This window comes from Mytilus californianus, unplaced genomic scaffold (assembly GCF_021869535.1).
Source record: "Mytilus californianus isolate M0D057914Y unplaced genomic scaffold, xbMytCali1.0.p SCAF_4, whole genome shotgun sequence".
In the NCBI taxonomy this organism is placed as follows: domain Eukaryota; kingdom Metazoa; phylum Mollusca; class Bivalvia; order Mytilida; family Mytilidae; genus Mytilus; species Mytilus californianus.
Genome location: NW_026262690.1, coordinates 30,795,464 through 30,818,460, shown reverse-complemented (window position 1 = coordinate 30,818,460; position 22,997 = coordinate 30,795,464). Strand labels below are relative to the sequence as shown.

The window sequence follows — 22,997 nt, the reverse complement described above, 5'->3', positions numbered from 1 at the left end:
AGATGAAGGAGAAACTACGGAAGCCGATAAGGGCCATTCAAAAAAAAAATTTTACGTCGTAATTACGACATAACATGTCGTAATAACGACATCACTATGTCGTAATTTCGACATAACATAATTTTTTTATGTCGTAATTACGACATAACATGTCGTAATAACGACATCACTATGTCGTAATTTCGACATAACATTTATGATTCTACAAAAGAAGCAAAAAAAAAAAACTAAAAGAAACACAACACACAACTTAAACAAAATAATCCATGCTCATGCAGTAATATCTGTTATATCTTTACGAGTTAATTGTATTGATAATATATAAAAAAAAAAGTATACTATTTATATTAACATGATGACAGAGACATATAATTATATGTATCTGATGATGATAAATGATCAAGTTTCATCTTCCAATATGAAGAGTAAAGCAATTGTGTGCAAAAAACTTTTCATTATCATATCAAATAAAAACAATCATACCATCAAATCTTGCTTTACTGTAAAAAAAGTATTGTTATTAATTAGTTTTCAAAATTGGTTCACAATTAGCTAACTATTCTTTTTTCTGTATACCCTTTAAGTGCCTGACTGGAAACAATATAATATCCATTGTCCAATCAAATCTTTTTATATGGTTAACAGACTGTTACTCCGCCTACCCATTGAATTTAGGTGTCAATCTTAATTACAATGTCTGAGCAAACGACCAAACAAAGTTTTCAATCAAGGCATTTAAACTCTTGATTTGCATGCTATATTATTTCAACTGTAAATAACCTCAGGACCTTACTTTTCATAAACTGTTTGCTTCACTAGAAATAAGGGTAAACAAAAAACGAAAAGTCAACAAAACACTACATAGAACTAAACTTTTGTCAAAATATGGTCCTCTAACTCCTAATTCTCAGTAGCTCCTCCCCTAAACCTCAAATCCTGTGTCGGCGCCTAAAGTATTGTTTGTCCTTTCCTAAAACAATATATGTGTACTAACGTTGGTATTTTGTTATGAAACAAAGTTCGACCAATCATCGAATCGTATGTAATAGGTATAAAGTCAAATAATGGGAATCGCCTTCACTTTATACGATGAAATACACATGGCACATTTTATCTTTTAATCCTTCTTTCTCTCTTTTTTCTTGGTAAAACATTTGGTGATGCAGTTGCCTCACTGCCTCAATGGAAGTCACGGATAACGCTACTGCTATTATTATTAATGTCATTATTATTATTAATGCATTATACCAGCATGCATGTGTAGAAACGAATAATCGAAAAGGAATACGAAAAATGTTTTTCGCTTATATATATATATGGATCATGTTCAAATCTCATTAAGTTCAGAATACCGGGCCTTAACTTCTGCAAGTTTGTCTTTCTAATCATAAAAAACAATACGCTTATACTGATTTGTGATTTTCCCTGAAAGTTGCAAGTATATATGGTTATTCTAAAATTCAGAGAGCCTATTGGTACCATAACTCCGCTTGCTAACATTGGACTGAACGAAAATGTCTCGGACCTAGAATTTTTATTTGCATGCATGTTTTTTATAACTTCAGAAGTTGCCGTAATTCAACTACTTCATAAAAACCGCTGGGCTGAATCAGACTTTATCACGGATATAGGTCCAGGACTGAGTGTCAGAGTCAAATGTGACTCATAATAGCAGGCAGGGTATTTTCAAACTTTAAACGAATTCTGAAAGGTATATATGTCATCTTTCCAGTGTTTTCCTTATTCAGTTGTACGGGACGGTATTGTATGCGTAAATTAAGAATTGCGGCGGTTCGAGTTGTAGTAGTTGAGGACAGTTGAGTAAATTAAAAAAAAACGTTTAGGCTTGATTTAAAGAGATTATGTGGGCAGTCAAATCAGAAAAATCTATCTGAACTGCCAGTAAAGAATTATCTAGATTGTAAACATGGCTTGAATACCAAATAAGATAATTATGGAAAGTTACGGCTTAAATTCAGGCACAAGTATAGAAACATTTTCTTTCCGGAAATAAGTCAAGCCGTACCAACAAGAGTTTTAAAACTTTTATATTATTGATACATCCGGTTCATTACAAACCAGTCAGAATATGTGGTTCTAATTTTTTGTTATCGTAATGTGTAGCAAAGCCAAACAATGAATAGACTCAGTTCAATTTTTAAGGCTTTTCTGTCAATTGAAAGGCTAAAACCTCTTACAAACCACAGATTTTTCAAGTCAAGAACATGGGAAACCGGTGTTCCAATGTTGGTAATGACCTTCAGTATTTAATGTTTACATCATGATTTCCCTCGTTTAAAATCATTTCAACAGAAAAGTCTGTGATTTACACTACCTGGATACGTTTATAGACCCTATAAGTTCTGTCTGAAATAATAGAAATGTTTTATTCATCATTCTTCATCAGTTTTGCAATGGAAACACACACACACATGTCAACTGGTAAAGATAACCTGTACCTAGTCCAAATAATTATGACGTCTTGAAAGGATATTTTATTTTTTTGCTGTGATGACTTCCTTCCTGCGACGTCATAGGAAGGCGTCACAGCAAAAAATTTAAATCGGTTTCAAGACGTGATAATTATTTGGACTACTGGGTACCATGAGTTCCTGAGAACTCCAACTCAATATTTACCAGAGAACTGATAGATTTGACCCGAAAAACTTAATTTCATATGGTATTATACTGCTTTAATTGGTATTGAAGTATAAATATTAAGATATGTTGTTTTTACACAATAAAAGTACAATTTCACTTCAGGAAATCGATTTGTATGTCTTGTTTAAAGGTTAAATGTCTCCTGGGCCCCCTTAAAATAACTTAGATCAGGTATATTAGGCATAATGTTACATTCTAGAATTCCAAAGGAGTTGGTTAAATATAATACCTTTTGGGTTTCTGAGTCGGGAGCAAAATTTTGATTTGGCTGTTTCGGAGACTCCTGACTCAGAATCCCGAAAGGGATCAGGTTCATTAAAGCCCCAATATTGCCCTTATTTCTGGCTAAAATTTCAAATTTGGCTTTTATCTCAATGTACTATAGTTAAAACACTGTCTAGATAGAATATGTTTCTATTATTCAAACTTACTCATCAGTGTTCTTTTTATGATGTCATAATTATGGCATCAATTTCACTTATAAATGGCTACATGAAATGAATAATGGAAATATCAATTTGGCAGTCCTCCTGGATTTTAAGAAAGCTTTTGATGTTGTTGATCATGAAATTTTATGTAAAAAACTTAAAATTTATGGCTTCCATGAAGATACTGTTGATTTTTTTAAATCATATTTGAGTGAAAGAACACAGCAAGTCCATATAAATAATCAGTTTTCTGACAAAAAGTTTATAAATTTTGGTTTTCCACAGGGCTCAATACTTGGTCCCATTTTGTTTGTTTTGTACATAAATGACCTTCCATTACACATCAAAAACTGCCATACAGACTTGTATGCTGATGACACAACTATGCATACATCAGGAAAAAGTATTGCTGATATGCAATTAAAAGTACAAGATGATCTCTAATGTGTTGAAAAATGGTGTCATAAAAATAACATGTTCATAAATTCAGATAAGACTAAATGTATGGTTATAGGTACAAGACAAAGGCTGCATTTAAATCAAGCAGAACCAGTTCTAACTATTGAGAATAATATTCTTCAAAAATCATCAATTGAAAAACTTTTAGGTGTTAGAATTGACTCTAATCTGTCCTGGACAGGCCATGTTAATTACTTATGTTCATCAATATCATCCAGACTTCATTTACTCTCTAAAATCAAGAAATTTCTAAATATTGATTCAAGAAAATTGTTTTATAATGGCGATATTCTCCCACTGATAGATTATTGTTGTATTATTTGGAGTGGTTGTTCTTAAAATGAGCTAGTCAGAATAATAAAATTGCAGAAAAGGGCTGCAAGACTTATTTTAGATGCTGATCCACTTTCATCATCAGCTCCACTGTTTAAACAGCTTGGGTGGATGACAGTAGAGAACAGAATCTCATACCACAAATCTGTTTTGATGCAGAAATGCCTTAAGAACGAAGCCCCTGTATATCTCACTGAAAAATTTAAAGAAATGCCAGAAATAAACCAATATTTTTTGCGTCTTGCAAAAATTTACAAGTTCCAAAAGCCAAAACAGAGCTGTATAAGAAATCTTTTGTATATTCAGGATCTATTTTATGGAATAACTTGCCAACATCCCTGAAAAAATCAACCTCAAGTACAAGCTCATTCAAAAAAGATTTAAAAAATTACTTGTTGGAACATTAATTTAAGAAGCTGTGTAATTTTATATGTATAATAATTTTTCACACACTTACTCAAACTTAAGATATTGTTGAGGTAATTTGAATGATGCCAATACTATATGAATTTGTAATTTTTACCTGTTTTGAAAATTGTATATTTCATAACAATTTTTTATTTCATTTTTTCATATATGTGTGTTTGTTTGATATTTTGTAATTGTTTGTTATATTTCATTGTATTTCATGAGGGCCTCAGGGAAGATTAGTTTTATAGCTAACTGTGTAACCCTCTTTAAATAAAGAATTATTATTATTATTATTATTATTCTATATGTGGAGTAAAAGTCAAGGGTTTCAAAATATAAAAAAGATTTTTATTTTACACTCACATTTTTTTCTTTCCTTTTTGTCTTCAAATAATGATATTGATATTGGGTACCAAATAAGGTCCTTGTCTCACCTACCCCATTGATTAATTAATGTACATTATCCCTGGCATAAGATAGAGTATTTTAGTAAATAAATCAGTGATTGAATAAGGGGGATAATAAAAAGTTGGAATGTCTACAATATACATGATATTAATTTGGATAAATTTAAGTTAAATAATAATATTAAATAGGTGTTGTGAGTCAAATCAATCTGACTTCCTTACACTGTAAAAGATAAATTTAATATGGATCTGATAAATTAGATAAAAATGTTAACAACTCAAGTGCACTCAAGTGCACGCTTACATATTTGTTTAATGGCTGGCTGTTCAGTAAAATTATACTAATATAAAAATAAGTAGATGTGGTATGATTGTCAATAAAACAACTCTCCACCAGAGATTAAATGACGAACAAGTTAATAACTATATAGGTCAACGTATGGCCTTCAACAATGAGTAGAACCCATACCGCACAGCAACATGTATAAAGGGCCCCAAAATGACAAATATAAAAAACATTACAGACTCCTGTTTCTCACTGAGATGAGTTTATTGCATGTGTCTTGGATTCATAAAGATAAGGCTGTATACACCAGTTTCTAAACCAAAACTGCTTCAAGAGAGTGCTAGTCAAATCAGCATCAGGTCAAATCAGCATCAGGTCAAATCATCATCTACAGCATGTACAGAAAAAGTCATATTGGCACTGAGTCATATCTGCATCCATTGTTGTTTATTTCAATCTTTATTGAATTTTGTTTAAGGGGTAGTATACATGTGTATGTTATTTTGTGGCTTAAACTAGCATTTCTGATTTTTATGAAATTCTTGATGTATTTAGAAATAGTGAAACTGCATCTGAAATCTAAATAGGCAGATACATTTTGTATATTTACATTGATTTAGATCACTGTCTATCCATTTTAGTGATGATAATTTGTCATTTTTTTTACTGTCTTGGATCGTCTGTTTTATCTTTATGCTATCCACACAAGGTTTTATGCAACTAAGGACCCCATCAGAAAATAGCCTAAACTGGTTTTTAATTGTCTATTTTAGGTTAAATGTCAGCACCTGTGAGCAGAATAAAAAAATGATTACCAGTAGTACTGTACATTTTTTATTTTAATGTAACTCTCAAATTGAGAATTCAAGTTCATTTGTGCATTTGATCTTGAATAAAACTGTATATATTTAGTTTAATATCATATTGGGTTATTGCTGAACAGTAACAATCATACATTATAGATAATACTGATTTCAAGTGCCGACAAATCCATTTTATTGCATTGCATTATGCATTTACCGTTCATGTACAAAAAATGTACATGTATGCTGTGTATCCATGGGACAAATACAATCAGAATATTTTATTGAATGTGAATTGAACACTATGTAAATGTAGGTGCCAATTTGACCAGGTACTGAATTAAATAGCTAGGGTGTAATTTGATCAGGTGCTGAAGGGACTAGAATTTCCTTAAGATTATATGTGCTCAGTTTTAAATAATCTTTTATTTAAAAAAATGAAATTAGCAATCGAAAACTGATTCATATAACCATTTTGTGTAGAGTAGAACCATGAAGTTAGGCTCTCATTAAATTGATATTGTTTCTTTTTTCATAATTGTAGACTTGCTACATCTATGACCAAAAATGACAAGTCCCTTGACTCATTTAAAACAATTCTTACTTTAATAGTACAATGTGATATCATAAAAAGAAAATCATCTGGGTGATTCTGTAAAAGTTATTAATATTTCTAAACATGGACTCACTGTGACATTGAGATGAATAGTGGCAATAAAAGGCTGTTCCTTTGCTTTGGGTGTGGTCAAGTGTCATAAACTAAAAGTCCATGTTCCATCCATTATGTAAATATTCCTTTGTATGATTTCAGGTTTTTATATTTGGTAGTTATATTTGGTTGTATCAGTTTCATAAACTTAAATATGAAAGAGGCCAAGTACAAAAAGTAAGTTATAAATTTATAATACTAAAATAGGTTTATAATATTTATTCACACTCGGTTTTATCGGGATTATGCGACGATTTTGTTCAATCAGCAACTACAAAATGTATTTTGTTTTCTTATTCTGACAGTCATTTAGTGTGAACCTATCATGAATGTCAGGGCTTCAATTTCAAAAAATTGTAAACAATAATTTTATCCATATACCGGTACGCGGAAAGCGAGACATATGGATTGCTTTTCTGACGACGGCGGTAGATCATTGATATTTGATACAAAGTTAGATTACTATCAGTACTATTTTGAGGCCCTGGCTCCTAGGACATGGTCTATTGACTTTAAATTTATATATAATTTTCAATGTTAAGTTTTCTGCTTGAGTTAGTTTGATAGGATCTACTGGTGATAGATCAATGATACTTTGTATGAAGTTGCATTGCTATCAGCTCATATCAGTTTGATGACTATTTTGAGGCCCTGTCCCCTAGGCCATGGTTCAGTGACTTTCAATTAATTAGAAATTTTCAATGATAAGTTTTCTGCTTAAGTTAGCTGGATATGAACTACCTGCGATATATCAATGATATTTTCTATAAAGTTGCATTAATATCAGTACATATCATTTTGACGACTATTCCAAGGCCATGCCCCATACATTTGTAGGTCAGTGACTTTCAATCAATTACCAATTTTCAATGATAAGTTTTCTGATTAAGTTAGTTTGATAGGAACTAATTACATTAGACAATATTTTTTATAAAGTTACATTGCTGTCTGTACATCTCAGTTTGTCAAACATTTCGAGGCCCTACCCACTAGTTGGTCCAGCGACTTTGAATTAAAAGCAATGTTGCTGTTCATCAGATTTTCTTTTTCTGAATTTTGTGCCAACAGGTGAGACATATCTCTGTGTCTACAGTTTATTATTAAAAAAAGTATTGTTGCAACTGCTTGGTAAGTATTATAATCATCCTTTAAAACAGCAGAAAAGCTGATATGCCGATATTTCATAATTCCATGATACATGTTTGTACATCATGTTCTGTTTTAAATCCCTAGATGAAGCCTATAAGGAAAGGCATAACTTGACATCTCAAGCTATACTTTTAGATAATATAGTAAATTAGTTGGAAGAGTTGTGACTTGTCTAGGGTACTGGACAGAGTGTAGGCCGCATTGCCATGATGTCACAGAAAGGTTGTTTCAAATCCCACTGATGAAAAAACAAAAATTTGCTACAGCAAATTTGAACATCTTAAATTTCTAGGCTAAATTTCTGACAAAGTATTTGTTATTTGTGTTGTTAACCCTGTAAAAATGTAGGTTAACAGATAGAAAAGTCTGTCGTATAGTAGCAGCATAGTAAGATGTGTATGTATATTTTTACATGTATTTGCATTTATGTATTAATGATATATATAAAACGTCTGAATAATAGTCAACGATTTTTCCCGCTAGGGCGCTGGATCGTTATGAGTAATGATACATGTACACAATAAATAAATTATATAAACGCCTAAAAAGTGTACACAACAACACCAATAACAAAAAAAGGAACTATAAATTAATGATATATATATATATAGAGAGAGAGATAAGATAGATTGAAGATAATAAAATGTTAGTTGTTATGTATTAATCCTTTTTTGCAGCTTTCTGAGAAGGCTGAACTTAATATTGGTAGATCATTAAAAACAGAAGATCTTGAATCAGTATATAATGTAAGTTGTAGAGAAAATATCACTAGATTCACTATTTATCTTGCTTCAGTAGTACAGGTCCAATTATCACAGAGACAGGCATACTTAATTGTGGAGATGCCATAACAGTTTTGTCCATGAAATAAGAGAATTGTCCATCACTCATATTTATTGAGTTTTTTGCAGAAGCCTTAACTTAATTTTTTAGCAAGACAATTCCAAGGTTCAAATTTATTCTCCCTGGTCATGTGAGCTATTCCTACTAATGTATGAGTAAGTCCTTGTAATGTGAGTTATTGTTATGAGTAAGTCTTTGTCATATGAGATATTGCTATGAGTAGGTCTTTGTTATGTGATCTATTGCTATAAGTATGTCTTTGTCATGTGGGCTATTGCTACAAGTAGGTTTATGTCCTGTGAGCTATTGCTATGAGTAGCAGTGGCGGATCCAGAACTTTTCATAAGGGGGGCCCGCTGACTGACCTAAAGGGGGGCCACTCCAGTCATGCTTCAGTGATTCCCTATATAATCAACCAAATTTTTACCACGAAAGGGGGGGGCCCGGGCCCCCCCTGGATCCGACTATGAGTCGGTCATTGTCCTGTGAGCTATTGCTATTAGTATGTCTTTGTCATGTGAGCTATTGCTATGAGTAGGTCCTTGTCTTGAGAGCTATTGCTATGAGTAAGTCATGTGAGGTATTGCTATAGGAACATGTATGTCTTTGTCATGTGGGCTATTGAAATGAGGTTGTTTTTGTCAAGTGGGCTATTGCTATGAGTAGATCTTTGTCATGTAAGTTATTGCTATGAGTATGTCTTTGTCATATGAGCTACATGTATTTCTATGAGTAGTTGTTTGTCATGTAAGCCATTGCTATGAGTATGTCTTTGTCTTTTGAGCTATTGCTATGAGTAGGTCTTTGTCATGTAAGCCATTGCTATGAGTATATTTTTGTCGTGTGAGCTATTGCTTTATGTAGGTTTTCAACTTTTTGTCATGTGAGCTATTGATATGAATACGTTTTTGTCATGTAAGCCATTGCTATGAGTAGGTTTTTGTTGTGCGAGATATTGCTTTATGTAGGATTTTGTCATGTGAGCTATTGCTATGAGTAGTTCTTTGTCATCTGTATCATTAAATTTTTCACTTACAATGTAGATATAATTTTTATACGACCGCAAACAAATTTTTGTGGTCGTATATTGGTATGACTTTGACGTTGGCGTCGTCGTCGTCGTCCGAAGACACATTGGTTTTCGCACTCTAACTTTAGTTTAAGTAAATGGATCTCTATGAAATTTTACCACAAGGTTCAATACCACAAAAGGAAGGTTGGGATTGATTTTGGGGGTTATGGTACCAACAGTAAAGGAATTAGGGGCCAAAAAGGGGCCAAAAATAAGCATTTTTGTAACTTCCAGACATAACTTGTGTGTTAGTGTATGGATCTCTCTGACATTGTACCACAAGGTTCCATATCACAAAAGGAATGCTGGGATTGATTTTGGGGGTAATTGCCTCAAAATTTTAGGAATTAGGGGCCAAAAAAGGGGCAAAAAACAAGCATTTTTCTAGTTTCATGACAATAACTTGTGTGTAAGTGTATGGATCTTTCTGAAATTGTACTACAAGGTTCCATATCACAAAGGGAAAGCTGGAATTGAGTTTGGGGGTAATTGCCGAAACGTTTAGGAATTGGGGGCCAAAAAGGGGCCAAAAATAAGCATTTTTCTAGTTTCCAGACAATAACTTGTGTTCAAGTGTATGGATCTCTCTGAAATTGTACTGCAAGGTACCATACCACAAAGGGAAGGCTGGGATTGATGATGGGGGTAATTGCCTCAATATTTTAGGAATTAGGGGCAAAAAACAAGCATTTTTCTAGTTTTAGGACAATAGCTTGTGTGTAAGTGTGTTCAAGTGTATGGATCTCTCTGAAATTGTACTGCAAGGCACCTTACCACTAAGGGTAGGCTGGGATTGAGTTTGGAGGTGATGAATCATAAGGGGGTTCAAAAAATTTGGGGGGGGGGATTTTTTTTTTTTTCCTTTTTTGTCTTTTTTTCATTTTTTTTTCTTTTAAAATTTTCCATTTTAAGTTGGTTATTTCTGATTTATATTTAAAAGCAAATAATAATGATATGGTAGGAGATACACAACAAACAGGATGTGTAAATTATTATATAATAAGTATTGTGCAATAGCAAGAAATTTTCAATTGCACAGTATTGCACAATAGCAAGAAATCTTCAATTGCACAGTATTGCGCAATAGCAAGAAATCTTCAATTGCACAGTATTGCGCAATTGCAAGAAATATCCAATAGCACAATATTGCGCAATAGCAAGAAATTGTCAATTGTACAGTATTGCGCAATAGCAAGAAATATTTAATTGCACAGTATTGTGCAAAAGAAGATACTTCGTATAAATTGCTTATTTCTTGACCAATTTCAATGGGGTTTTATTCTTGAATTCTTGGGGTTCTTTAATATGCTGAATCTAACCGTGTATTTAGTTTTTGGATTTTGGGCCCCGTTTTTAAATTGGTCCACATTGAGGTCCAAAGGGTCCAAAATTAAACTTAGTTTGATTTCATCAAAAATTGAATTCTTGGGGTTCTTTGATATGCTGAATCTAACCAAGTTTAGATTTTGGATATTGGACCATAATAGGTGAATGTCCAATTTAAAATTTTTAAGTTCTTAGACCACATTCATTCTGTGTCAGAAACCTATGTTGTGTCAAATATTTAATCACAATCCAAATGCAAAGCTGTATCAAGCTTGAATGTTGTGTCCATACTTGCCCCTACTGTTCAGGGTTCGACCTCTGTGGTCGTATCAAGCTGCGCCCTGCGGAGCATTTTATTTAAAATATTGAATGAATAAAATTATGCTGTTGTAATTATTAATATTATTGAAAATAAGTTTTGATGAAAAAGTAATATAGATCAGAACTACTCGTATTCTTGTACAATTTCAATCCAATTAAAATTAAATCCTTTAACTGCTCCCGTTCTGATATGTCCCACATCAAGGCCTTGATTCAAGACATATCAGAATGGGAGCAATTAAAGGATCTTATTTTAATTAGATTGGTACAATTTGAAATTCATTAAAATTTTTAATACATTTTTTTTTTAAATTTCAGGATGTAATGGAAAAGCATGACATTCACAATTGGCAGAATATCCGTGGTCCTAGAGAAGGTGAAAATTCAAGAGAAATGCAGGCAGAACAAAGAAGACAATTTGGAAGTTTACAGAAAAACACACTGAAAGACAGTTCTTTAATGGGAAATTTAAAGAATAAACAAACTGAATAAAAAAGAATTTTTATTTTGTATTGACATGTATTTCATCTTTAATCTATGGCTTCTGCGACTCTATTTTTTAACCCCCTACTCTTGTGATATAATGCTTGAAAGTTAATGGGGTTCTCATTTTACTTTATGGGTGACCACATTTTCTTCCTCTCTGAAACTTCTTAACCAATCTAGTCAGTACATGCAGCTTTGCCAGGATAACATGCATCTAATATTTAGAAATTTAATCTATTTGAAAAATTGGAAAACTGCATTAGATCAGAATTTTTAGCTCACCGTTCCGAAGGAACTGTGAGCTTTAGCCATCACTTGGCGTCCGTCGTCGTTGTCCGTCTGGTGTAAACTATTTCAAACATCTTCTCCTCTGAAACTACTGAACCAATTCCTACCAAAGCTGATTGACCCTTAGGGTATCTAGAATAAAGTTTGTGTTTTATTTTCTGTTTCGTCAAAAACATGGCCACCATGGCTAAAAATAGAACATAGGGTTAAAATGCAGTTTTTTAGCTTATATCTCAAAAACCAAAGCAGTTAGAGCAAATCTGACATGGGGGTATAAGTGTTCATTAGGTGAAGTTCTATCAGCCCTGAAATTTTCAGATGAATCTAATAACCCATTGTTGGGTTGCTGCCACTAAATTGGTAATTTTAGGGAAATTTTGCAGTTTTTGGTTATTATCTTGAATAGTTTTAATGGTAAAGATAAACTGTAAACAACAAATATGTTCAGCAAAGTAAGATCTACAAATAAGTTAATATGACCAAAATTGTCAATTGACCCCTTAAGGAGTATTGCCCTTTGAGGACAATTTTACACAATTTGTTTATCATGTTTTCTAACATTAAAAAATCTTCTCCTCTGAAACTACTGAACCAATTCCAACCAAACTTAAGCTGAATGATCCTTAGGGTATCTAGAATAAAGATTGTGTTTTATTTTCTGTTTCGTCAAAAAACATGGCCGCCATGGCTAAAATTAGAACATAGGGGTAAAATGCAGTTTTTGGCTTATATCTCAAACACTTAAGCAATTAGGGCAAATCTGATGAGAGGTACAAATGTTCATTAGGCCAAGTTCTTTCAACCATGAATTTTCAGATGAATCTAACAGTCCATTGTTGGGTTGCTGCCACTAAATTGGTAATTTTAAGGAATTTTGCAGTTTTTGGTTATTATCTTGAATATTATTAATGATAAAGATAAACTGTGAACATCAAAAATGTTCAGCAAAGTAAGATCTACAAATAAGTTAATATGACCAAAATTGTCAAATGCGTCCTTAAGGAGTTATTGCTCTTTAAAGACAATGTTTCACAATTTGTTCATCTAGTTTGCTTACTTTAAAAAAATCTTCTTTGAAACTGCTGAATCAATTTCAGCCAAACTTGGGCTGAATGAGTTTCAGAGTATCTAGTGTAAATTTTGTATTTTATTTCCTTGTACGTCAAGAAACATAGCCACTATGGCTAAAATGGAACATAGGGGTAAAATGCATTTTTTTGCTTTTGAAGAAAATATGACAGATACAAAGAACATTTAAATGGCATTTTTAAGCTACTCATTAATATATATTGAAAAGCAAAAATAATCATTGATAAAAGATTTAAGCAAAAAATTACAGGTGAGCGATTCATGCTCTTGAGAGGCTGAGTCTGGGCCTCCTATTTGTATATCCTGGATTGATGATCTTTTTTGCTGTTAGCAGTTTTTGTTTTGCTTTATAGTACTTAAGATAAGTGGCAAAACACGAAAATTCTTCAAAAATCATCATTTAATGATCATAACTTCTTAATGAGTCATCCATTGGTTTTGGTCACATTGGCTTTTTTGTATAGATCCTATGTTGCGAGTTAATTTTTTTGCCTACAGTTTTTATGAAGCTGCTTAATTTCTTGAGATGATTGGAAAAACATGAAAATTCATCAAACATCGTCATTAGGTACCATTACTCCTTAAGTAAACATCCAATGGCTTCGGGTAGTATTGATATTTTTGTAGGTCTTGTTTTGATGAGCATTTTTGCTATTAACAGTTTCTACTCAGCCAAAGTTGACCTTAAATGGATTTGGCTATTTTTATGTTTGGTTATATAGCTCTTCAACTGTTTCGGTTCTTATACATCACTGGCTTTCAAGTATTCAGCTTTGAGCGTTCCTGATGAAGGTAAATCCATAAAAACGCTTCGGACGCATGAAATTTATAGCGTATCATTTCATTTTTACCCATCTATTTTAATTTCCAGGGAGGCAAAACAGGAAAATTTGTCCAAAATCGTTATTTAATAGCAATAAATCCTTTAGGATAGGAGTCATGATCATCTGATAATTATGGCGAAAATTGGAACTGAGTGGAGAGATGCTGACATTCTGAGCATTTTTGCCCCTGTCAGATTTTCTTGATTTATTATGATTTTCAATATATAAGAAAAGTAATGCATTTTACCCTTATGTTCAATATGTAGTCATGGTTGCCATGTTCGTTGTCTGACCGATAAAAAAAAACTTTAAACTATATATCATATAGATTATTCACCCATATACAGTTTGGTTGAAATTGGTTCGGTAGTTTAAGAGAAGACGACATTTGAAAAAGTTTTGCGACGACAACGGATACCAATTGATGGCAATAGCTCACATGGCCCTATGTCAAATGTTTTTCATTACTGCGAAATATGAGCAAATAGCAAAATATAAATAGTTTGTAATGAAAGCCAGTTTATGTATCCTTCCATAAACTTAAAAGGCATGACTATACCTTCAAGAAAACCAACTCCAACCAAATAAAATATCTCTCGGATGAATATGCAAGAAGAATATTTGACATAAATATTATTTGATTTATAGATTATCAATATAATTATCTAGGGTCTTTTTTGTTGAAAAATCGCCTACGATCAACAGTCTGTTAAAGGGGTCGTTTCATTTACTGAGTCCGTCAGCAGTGAGTATCTTAACATTCGTAACTAAGGCTATACACATCAATGAAAGTAAGATATGACAGTATGAATTATATATCTTCACTGATAATTATAATGTTAAGATTGTTACGTTTGGATCGTTTAATTCATTTACTGAGTCCGTCAGCAGTGAGTATTTCAACATTCTTAACTAAGGCTATAAACATCAAGGAAGTAAGATATGCCAATATGATTTACATCTTCACTGATATTTATAATCATAATGTTAATAATGTTACGAATAACTATAGAAGTAATGGTATCTATGCAATCTGGTGTATGTAATCCTGACATGTTTTGTAATATTTGATTGATTCTGTTTGGGTTTCTCCTGATCTAATGGATAGCAAATTATGAACTAGTGTTCTGGTGTTTTAATTCTATAGTATATGAAACAATTATGAAATAACATATAACATGCAGTTAATACGAGTCTTTATAGATATAGATATATAAAGCCTTTGTGTTTCCAATTTATTACTAAGAGATAAATATAAGCAATAGTGATAAATACGCATTAACAACATCAGTGATAGACGTGTTTGAAATCACCTTTTCACTGATGTGCCAAAACATTGCTCAATAATTTAATTTTTTCGCAAAGACGTTATAAGTTTTTCATCGCGACTTGAATATATGACCCCCTGTCTTGTAAATTAGTTATAAATCCTAAATAGTACTGTAAATATAACTTAATAAAAGTTTCACGGTATGTGATGTTTATTGTTTGTTTATTGTGTATGAGCTTTTCCCATCGCTTGGCGTCTGTCGTCTTCCGTCCATTAACTTTTACAAAAATCTCCTCTAAACTACTGGGACAATTGAAACCAAACTTGGCCACAATCATTATTGTGACCTCTAGTTTGATAAAAAAAACTCTCCAATGACCCCACCTGCCAACCAACATATACAGTGGCGGATCCAGGGGGGGGGGGGGGGGGGGGGTTCCGGGGGTTGGAACCCCCCTTTTTTTTGACGATCAATGCATTTGAATGGGGACATATAGTTGGACCCCCCCCACTTTATCCTGGGTTAGGAACCCCCCCTTTTATAAATGGCTGCATCCGCCCCTGCATATATATGCATGGCCACTAAGGCTTGACATAAAATATAGGGATAACATCGCAAGTATGTGTATTATCTTGAAAACCGTTATAGACTGACAATCTCAAAGGGCAGAAATGTTCAAAATGTCAAAAGCATAAATATATAATAGATCATAATACTCTCGTGAAACCATCTTGTGGTTTGAAATAAAACTGGGCCTGGATAATCCTATGCGTACCGTTGAACCATTTTCCTTGGGAAACAACTGACGTGGAACCAAAACAGTGTATGTATATTACAATTGAGGTAGTACTGAAAGGTTTGCGGATACAAGCGCTCAGTGATGGTCTCCTTAAAACGTTAATATTTTGGTTTGAATCATGTAAGGACCAATTGCCATCAAAATGGCTTAATGGCTGCGAGTCTCGGAGTTTTTAAAAATATAAGCGACGAATTGCTTCCAAGCTAGGAAGAAATGAATGAATTATTTGTATTACACTCTTTGCATTTATGTCTGAATATCCCAGATTCTATATTAAAAATGGCCTTTACCGTAACTAAAATTGGAAAATTGTGTTGCTGTATTTTCCCTCATTATTATTCTGTGTCAAGCGAACTATAATGGTGTCATCAACATGTCTTATATCTGGAACACCTATAGTATCTGCAACTCCTCTTAAATGACTGACAGGGTTTCAATTACACTTTCATGGTATCTTTCTCGCTGCCTTAATTTGTCTTTTTATATCCAAATGTTTTTGGTTCCAAAGACACGCAATGAACGTTGACATATATACTTACTTCTATCTATTAATAGGAAAGTTATGAAAGAATTTGTTAGCGTTCCAGTTTTCTAGTTTTTAATGTTTTTGTCAATTGAAAAGTATCCAGTTTTGATAGCTTATTGTTATTAGATTGCTGTCTTGTCTGACTGTGTATTTTCTTTAGTTGGACACTGTTTTATTACCTATACATGATGTAAGCATTGTATAATGATCGTGATATAGGTTCTTGTATGATTTTGATTCTACATTTTATCCGCAAGTTCTTTCTAGAAAGTTACAGAATTTCGATGAAACTAGACTCTAGCACCACCATTATTAATTTTAGAGACCAGTTTTTGGGGGGATTTCCCGGCATTACAAAAAAAGGGACAGGTATCTTATGTATGCAAATACTGCATAACTGGAATCTCAATGATTATCTATTCATATCGTCACGTCATATAGACCATCGCACATCAGCGAAAGGACCGTCAAACTTCGGCGCAGACCACCGCACTCCATCGTGACCATCGTACTTCAGCGTCCTCATCGCATTTCCGAGTCCTACATATTTACTGCGAGTTCTTTATTGTACTTTTTACTTTTGCCATTATCAGGATTAAAAGGGGAGAACTGAATATCCAAAACTAGTTCACATGTAAATGTGCCTGTCCAAAGTTCTGAGTCACACCTGTTGTTGTCTTTGTTCATGTCCTCATGTTTTGTTGGTCTTTTGCAGAATCGAGTGTTCGTGGCAGAACGTTGATAGTTTCTGCATGTTTATGCACATTTTGCTTACATTCAGGCTTTTGCGATCATGATATGATGTATATAAGACTGTTTTCAATGTCTTTTATGTCTATTTTGAGGTGCTTGACAAAACAATATTATAACCAGAAACAGACCAAATAATTACTGGAAAAATATAATACATTGTCTTAATCTGTTTGAAAATATACTCGAGACAGAAAGAAAAACGATAACAATCTATCACAATTTCTTTAAGACAACAACAAATATATATAATTTTAAAAAGCTTTAAAATTTGAAATATTAAACATGAACAAAATATATTAAAATCGATTAACACTATGTAGTGTGTATATACCGGTGCTTTGCTTTTGCGCCAATTGGCATTTCATTTGCGCCACAAACCATATTTCATTTGCGCCACAAAAAAAAAATCCATTTCATTTGCGCCAATAATACAGGTACATACAGGTAAATAGTAGATTTATTCAAAAGATACTTTTGATAAGAACTTTAAATTAAAACACAGCTTTTGTTTGCATAATAAAACATATTCATTAGAAATCAGTCATCATAAAACCATACAAAAGCACTATACAATATAAGTCTATTCTATGCACTATATATACACTGCAGTAAACATGTGAATACTATATATAGACTGCAGTAAACATGTGAACACTATATATACACTGCAGTAAACATGTGAACACTATATATATAGACTGCAGTAAACATGTGAACACTATATAACCTAAGTGACTTTCAGTTCTATATAAGAAATGAGTATGAACTGACTAAATTACCCATGGGGAATACTCTAAAAATATTTTTATTCTCCATATAGCAATGTATATTTAAACTATTCCGTTATATGTTACCTGTGAAATGGCGCAAATGTAGTTTTTATTTTTTAGCGCAGATGAAATATAACCTTATGGCGCAAATGAAAGATTGGATTTTGCAAAAATTGGCGCAAATGCAATGCGCCCGTATATACAGGAGTATCAAAAGAGATCAGATTGCTCACTTGGCAATCATGTGTTTCAATAAATAAAAATATAAATAAGTAAAAAATGTTTTGAAATCTTGCCGAGAACAAATTGGCAGGAGCCCCCTCCCCTTTACACAACTATTCCATGACGAGTTCTCCCATAATTCTTCAAATATTACATACATAGAACATGGAATATGTTATTTGCAATCCATTAAGTCCCAATAAGCTTTAAAAACTTCTTTGACATCCCATTCAGAAATAAACAGCTTTGTCATCCCACTCAGAAACAAACAGGACAGAGGCTTCCCTACTCACCTGCAACTGGATTGAAACTTTAAAAATATTACTGATATTTTCGAAGTCCATAGTAAAAACAGGTCAATAGTAGTAGGTCAACCAGAAATAACCACACATTCAATCTGCAATGTCTGATTATAGTTAAGTAAATAATCTTCAAGAAGGGGAAACAACGAAAGGAGAACTGTATAAATGTTGTTACAAATTATCTATATTAATCAAAGAGTAGTAATTAGGTAAGACACAAAACTCGCTGGCAACTTGGAGAACTTCATAGGATTAAGCTAAAGAAAGGTAAAAGGGAAAATATAAAATATATAGCAGCTCCTTTATCACTCGACGGAATCTATTTCTGGAAATTGAAATGTCAACGGAATCGCCAAATGCCTATTTGAGTATGAATTCAGTTTTAAAGCAATGACAAACTCTCTTCGTGGAATAGTGAGAGAATGGACATTTTACTAACACCTTTTCACTACTATAAACAAAGCAAATGTAATCTTTAATTTAAGGACATTTATTTTTACTTTTATTTAAAAAAAATTCTGACTATGATGTACATTTCCGGGTGAGATTTGTTTTAATAATCGGCAATTATCAGGGAACATTTTACGGCTGCAAGAAAACATACATACAAAATCGTTTTACACATGAGATAAATAATAACACTTGTATATGTAACATACGTAAAATAATATAAGATGTGTATAATTGCCAAAGAAACAACTATCCGACAGAGGCCAAATGTAGATGTTAGCAACTATAGGTCACCATACAATCTTCAACAATGAAAAAACCCATACCTCATAGCAAGCTATAAAGGCCCCGACATGACTAAATGTAAAACAGTTCAAACAAGAAAACCATCATTTATATGTGGAGATTTTAATGCCAGAATAGGCTCTGAAAATGACTTTATAGTAAACGATGATTCAAAATTTACTCCAATTTTTGATACATACCCTACTGACAAAAACATTATGACAAGAAAAAGTCGAGACCAAAAAATTGATCAAAGAGGCAAAGAAGTTTTGGATTTTTGCATTAGTAAACAAATAAGAATTTTAAATGGCAGAGTTCTTGGTGATACATTTGGTAATTTTACTTGCTATACCCCCAATGGTGCAAGTGTGGTTGATTATGTTGCTGTGTCGGAAGAAATTCTTGAAAATGTACTGTATTTTAAAGTATCCAGTTTTATTCCCACATTATCTGATTGTCATTGTAAACTTGAGTGGGAATTATCTGCAAAATATTGTGTTCCTGGAGAAAATGATATTCCAATCCAGTTGAAAAATATGACACCTAATTATATCTGGACTGACTGTTCAGCAATAAAATTTCAAGAAACACTTTCTTCAGATACACTACAAAACTACATACTATAATTCAACAACAGCACAATTCAATTTACTCAGACATCAGTAGATGAAGCATCATCAAAACTTTCAAACATCTTTTTATCAGCAGCAAATCTATCACTTAAACGACCTTTAAAAAAACACACAAACAAACAAAAAAACAAAAAGTGGTTTGACGCAGGTTTACAACAAGCTCGAACTAACTTGCTTAATTATGGAAAAATTTATTCAAGATTTCCATATGATCCAATTATCAAAAATCACTTTTATAAACTGAATCGTGAATACTCCAAACTAAGGAAATATAAATACAAACAATACAAACAATCATTGATTAGTCAGCTGGACTCCTTGCACGAAGAGAATCCAAAACTGTATTGGAACTTAATTAATGAACTACAGGAAAAAAATGAAACACAAAAAAAATGTGGAGTACAACCATCAACTTTGATATCACATTTCCAAAAGTTGTCACAACTGAAAGGTGAATTTCAAAGTAGATATACAGAGCTATGTGAAAAACTGAAACAGTTAGAAAACTCAAAATGTTTCAACGAGTTGGACTCCGTTATCACTGAGTCTGAAATATCCAAAGCCATTTCACACTTAAAATGCAATAAATCATCAGGCTTGGATAACATTAGTAATAATATGATAAAGAATGGACAGACTTTCCTTTTAAAAAGTTTTCAACAGATGTTTAATACTTGTCTGTCTTCAGGTATATACCCAACATCTTGGGCTGAAGGTTATATTACACCAATTTTTAAAAGCAACGATACAAGTGACCCTAACAATTATAGAGGAATAACAATAACAAGTGCAATTGGAAAGCTTTTTAATAGAATATTAAGTCTAAGACTGGACAAATTTCTTCAGGAACATAATATTATACATGATAGTCAAATTGGATTCACAAGGAAAGCCAGAACTGCAGATCATATGTTTATTTTAAACTGTCTTATTAACAAATACTGTAATTCAAAAGAAGGTAGACTGTTTGCCTGTTTTGTTGATTTTCAGAAGGCTTTTGATACTGTTATACATACAGGGATCAAGATTAAACTACTAGATATTGGGGCTGGGTCTTATTTTTATAACATTATTAAAAGTATGTATGAAATTAGCAAATCATGTGTCAAAATTCAAAATCAAGTAAGTGATTTTTTCCGATTAGATATTGGAGTCAAACAAGGTGACAACCTCAGTCCGGATTTATTCAAGATATTCATAAATGATTTGCCCAGATATTTGTCAGATACTAGAGACCCAGTTAATGTCAATGACAAAGATCTACATTGTTTAATGTATGCTGATGATATTGTTTTATTATCTACATCAGCTGAAGGACTACGAGAAAAGCTGGGAATGCTTGATAAATTTTGCAAAGATTGGTGTCTCAATGTGAATACTAATAAGACAAAGGTGCTGATTTTCAACAAGGCAGGCAGACAAGTAAAACAGATATTCACATTTCAGAATATAAATCTGGAATGTGTTTCAAAATACAAATACCTAGGTTTATATTTAAGCTCATCTGGTTCATTCAGTTATGCTCAAAATGAACTATACAAAAAATCCCTGAAAGCTCATTTCAAATTAAGGAAAGATCTTTTATCACTTAATCCTGATGTAAAAACAAGTATTCATGTTTTTGACCACACTGTAAAACCTATTTTATCATATGGTAGCGAAATATGGGGGATGTTTAATTCTCTTTCCTCTAAATGTAAGAAGGAAGATATATCTTTTGAAAAATTATATTTAGGTTTACCCTGTGAGAAACTTCATATAAAATTTTGTAAATTTATACTTGGGGTACACAAGAAAACAACAAATGCTGCAGTGTTATCTGAACTTGGAAGATTTCCAATATATTTTAATATTATAAAAGGAATGTTATTGTACTGGTATAGAATAGAGAATTTAGGTAATAATTTTCCTCTATTAAAAGAGGCATATACACAATCAAAGACACTACATCACATGAATATAACATCATGGTATGGTTCAATAAATGTTGTTTTTAAAATACTTGGTATTGACTATACAAATGCCATAAATGCTCCATTTTGTGAATCCTTATACAAATTTAAGAAATATATACAAACCAAGTTATCAATATTGTTTATTAGCTGTTGGAAAAAACAAATAGATAAATTTTCAGACAGTAAACTGAAAACCTACCTTTTATATAAAACAAATTTTGGTTTTGAAAAATATCTAACATTGATCAAGAATTTTGAACTTAGAAGAAGTTTTACTAAATTACGTGTATCTTCTCATAGATTACAAATAGAATTAGGTAGATATCAGGGTATTCCCCGAATTAACAGAATATGTAATAAATGTTCTTCCAATACTGTCGAAGATGAGGCTCATTTTCTATTTGATTGTAACAAATTTGAGGATGATAGAAATTGTATGTTAGCTAGTATTGCAAAATATAATTCTTATTTTAATCATATGAGCAGTCAAAGCAAAATTATCTGGTTATTTAGTGTAGAAAATGTTGAGTTACTTAAAATAATATGTAATTTTATATACAAACGTCTTCCTTAGTGAATATTAGTTAAAGGAAATCTATGTGTGTATATACATTTGATTGGACATAGAAAATTATATTCATCTGAATATCACAAACATACTAGCCGATTAAAAAAAAAAATGATTGTTAAGATATATTATTTATTCAAATGTTCTCTTATATCCTTGAGGCATCGTCCCCTGGTATCAACTGCATTCAAGTTACCTATGATGCTTCCTTGTTTGCTTTTGATACAGGTAGGAAAGAGACATTTACACACATTTTACATGCCTATGGCCCATAAGGTATCGCCCCCTGGTGTCAGCTGCCTTTAGGAAACCATAATGCTTTCCTATTTGCTGCTGACACAGGATGAGTCATGGACATGCTTAATTTCTACTTTCTTTTTGGCTAATTATTATATATTTAATTGATCCAACTTTTTGTGTACTATACATATGTGGATATCTATTTTTCTTTTTTTTCTTTTTGGGCTGCTTGTTTGTTATCTATATCAACCACACTTGCAATAAAATGCATTAGTATTAAAAAAAAAACATACTATAGATTCTTTATCTACGTATTCTTTAAGAACTTA

At 32.3% G+C, this 22,997-nt stretch overlaps 1 protein-coding gene across 1 annotated transcript; it reads left to right on the top strand.

The window, feature by feature from the left end:
- Positions 1-2,059: 2,059 nt before the first annotated feature.
- On the top strand, positions 2,060-11,720 carry LOC127698202 (cytochrome c oxidase assembly protein COX16 homolog, mitochondrial-like). Its single transcript, XM_052201558.1, has 4 exons — positions 2,060-2,250; positions 6,600-6,674; positions 8,324-8,392; positions 11,527-11,720. Exons 1-4 carry the CDS (start codon positions 2,137-2,139, stop codon positions 11,698-11,700), a joined length of 432 nt encoding a protein of 143 aa, XP_052057518.1. The 5' UTR covers positions 2,060-2,136; the 3' UTR covers positions 11,701-11,720.
- Positions 11,721-22,997: the final 11,277 nt, after the last annotated feature.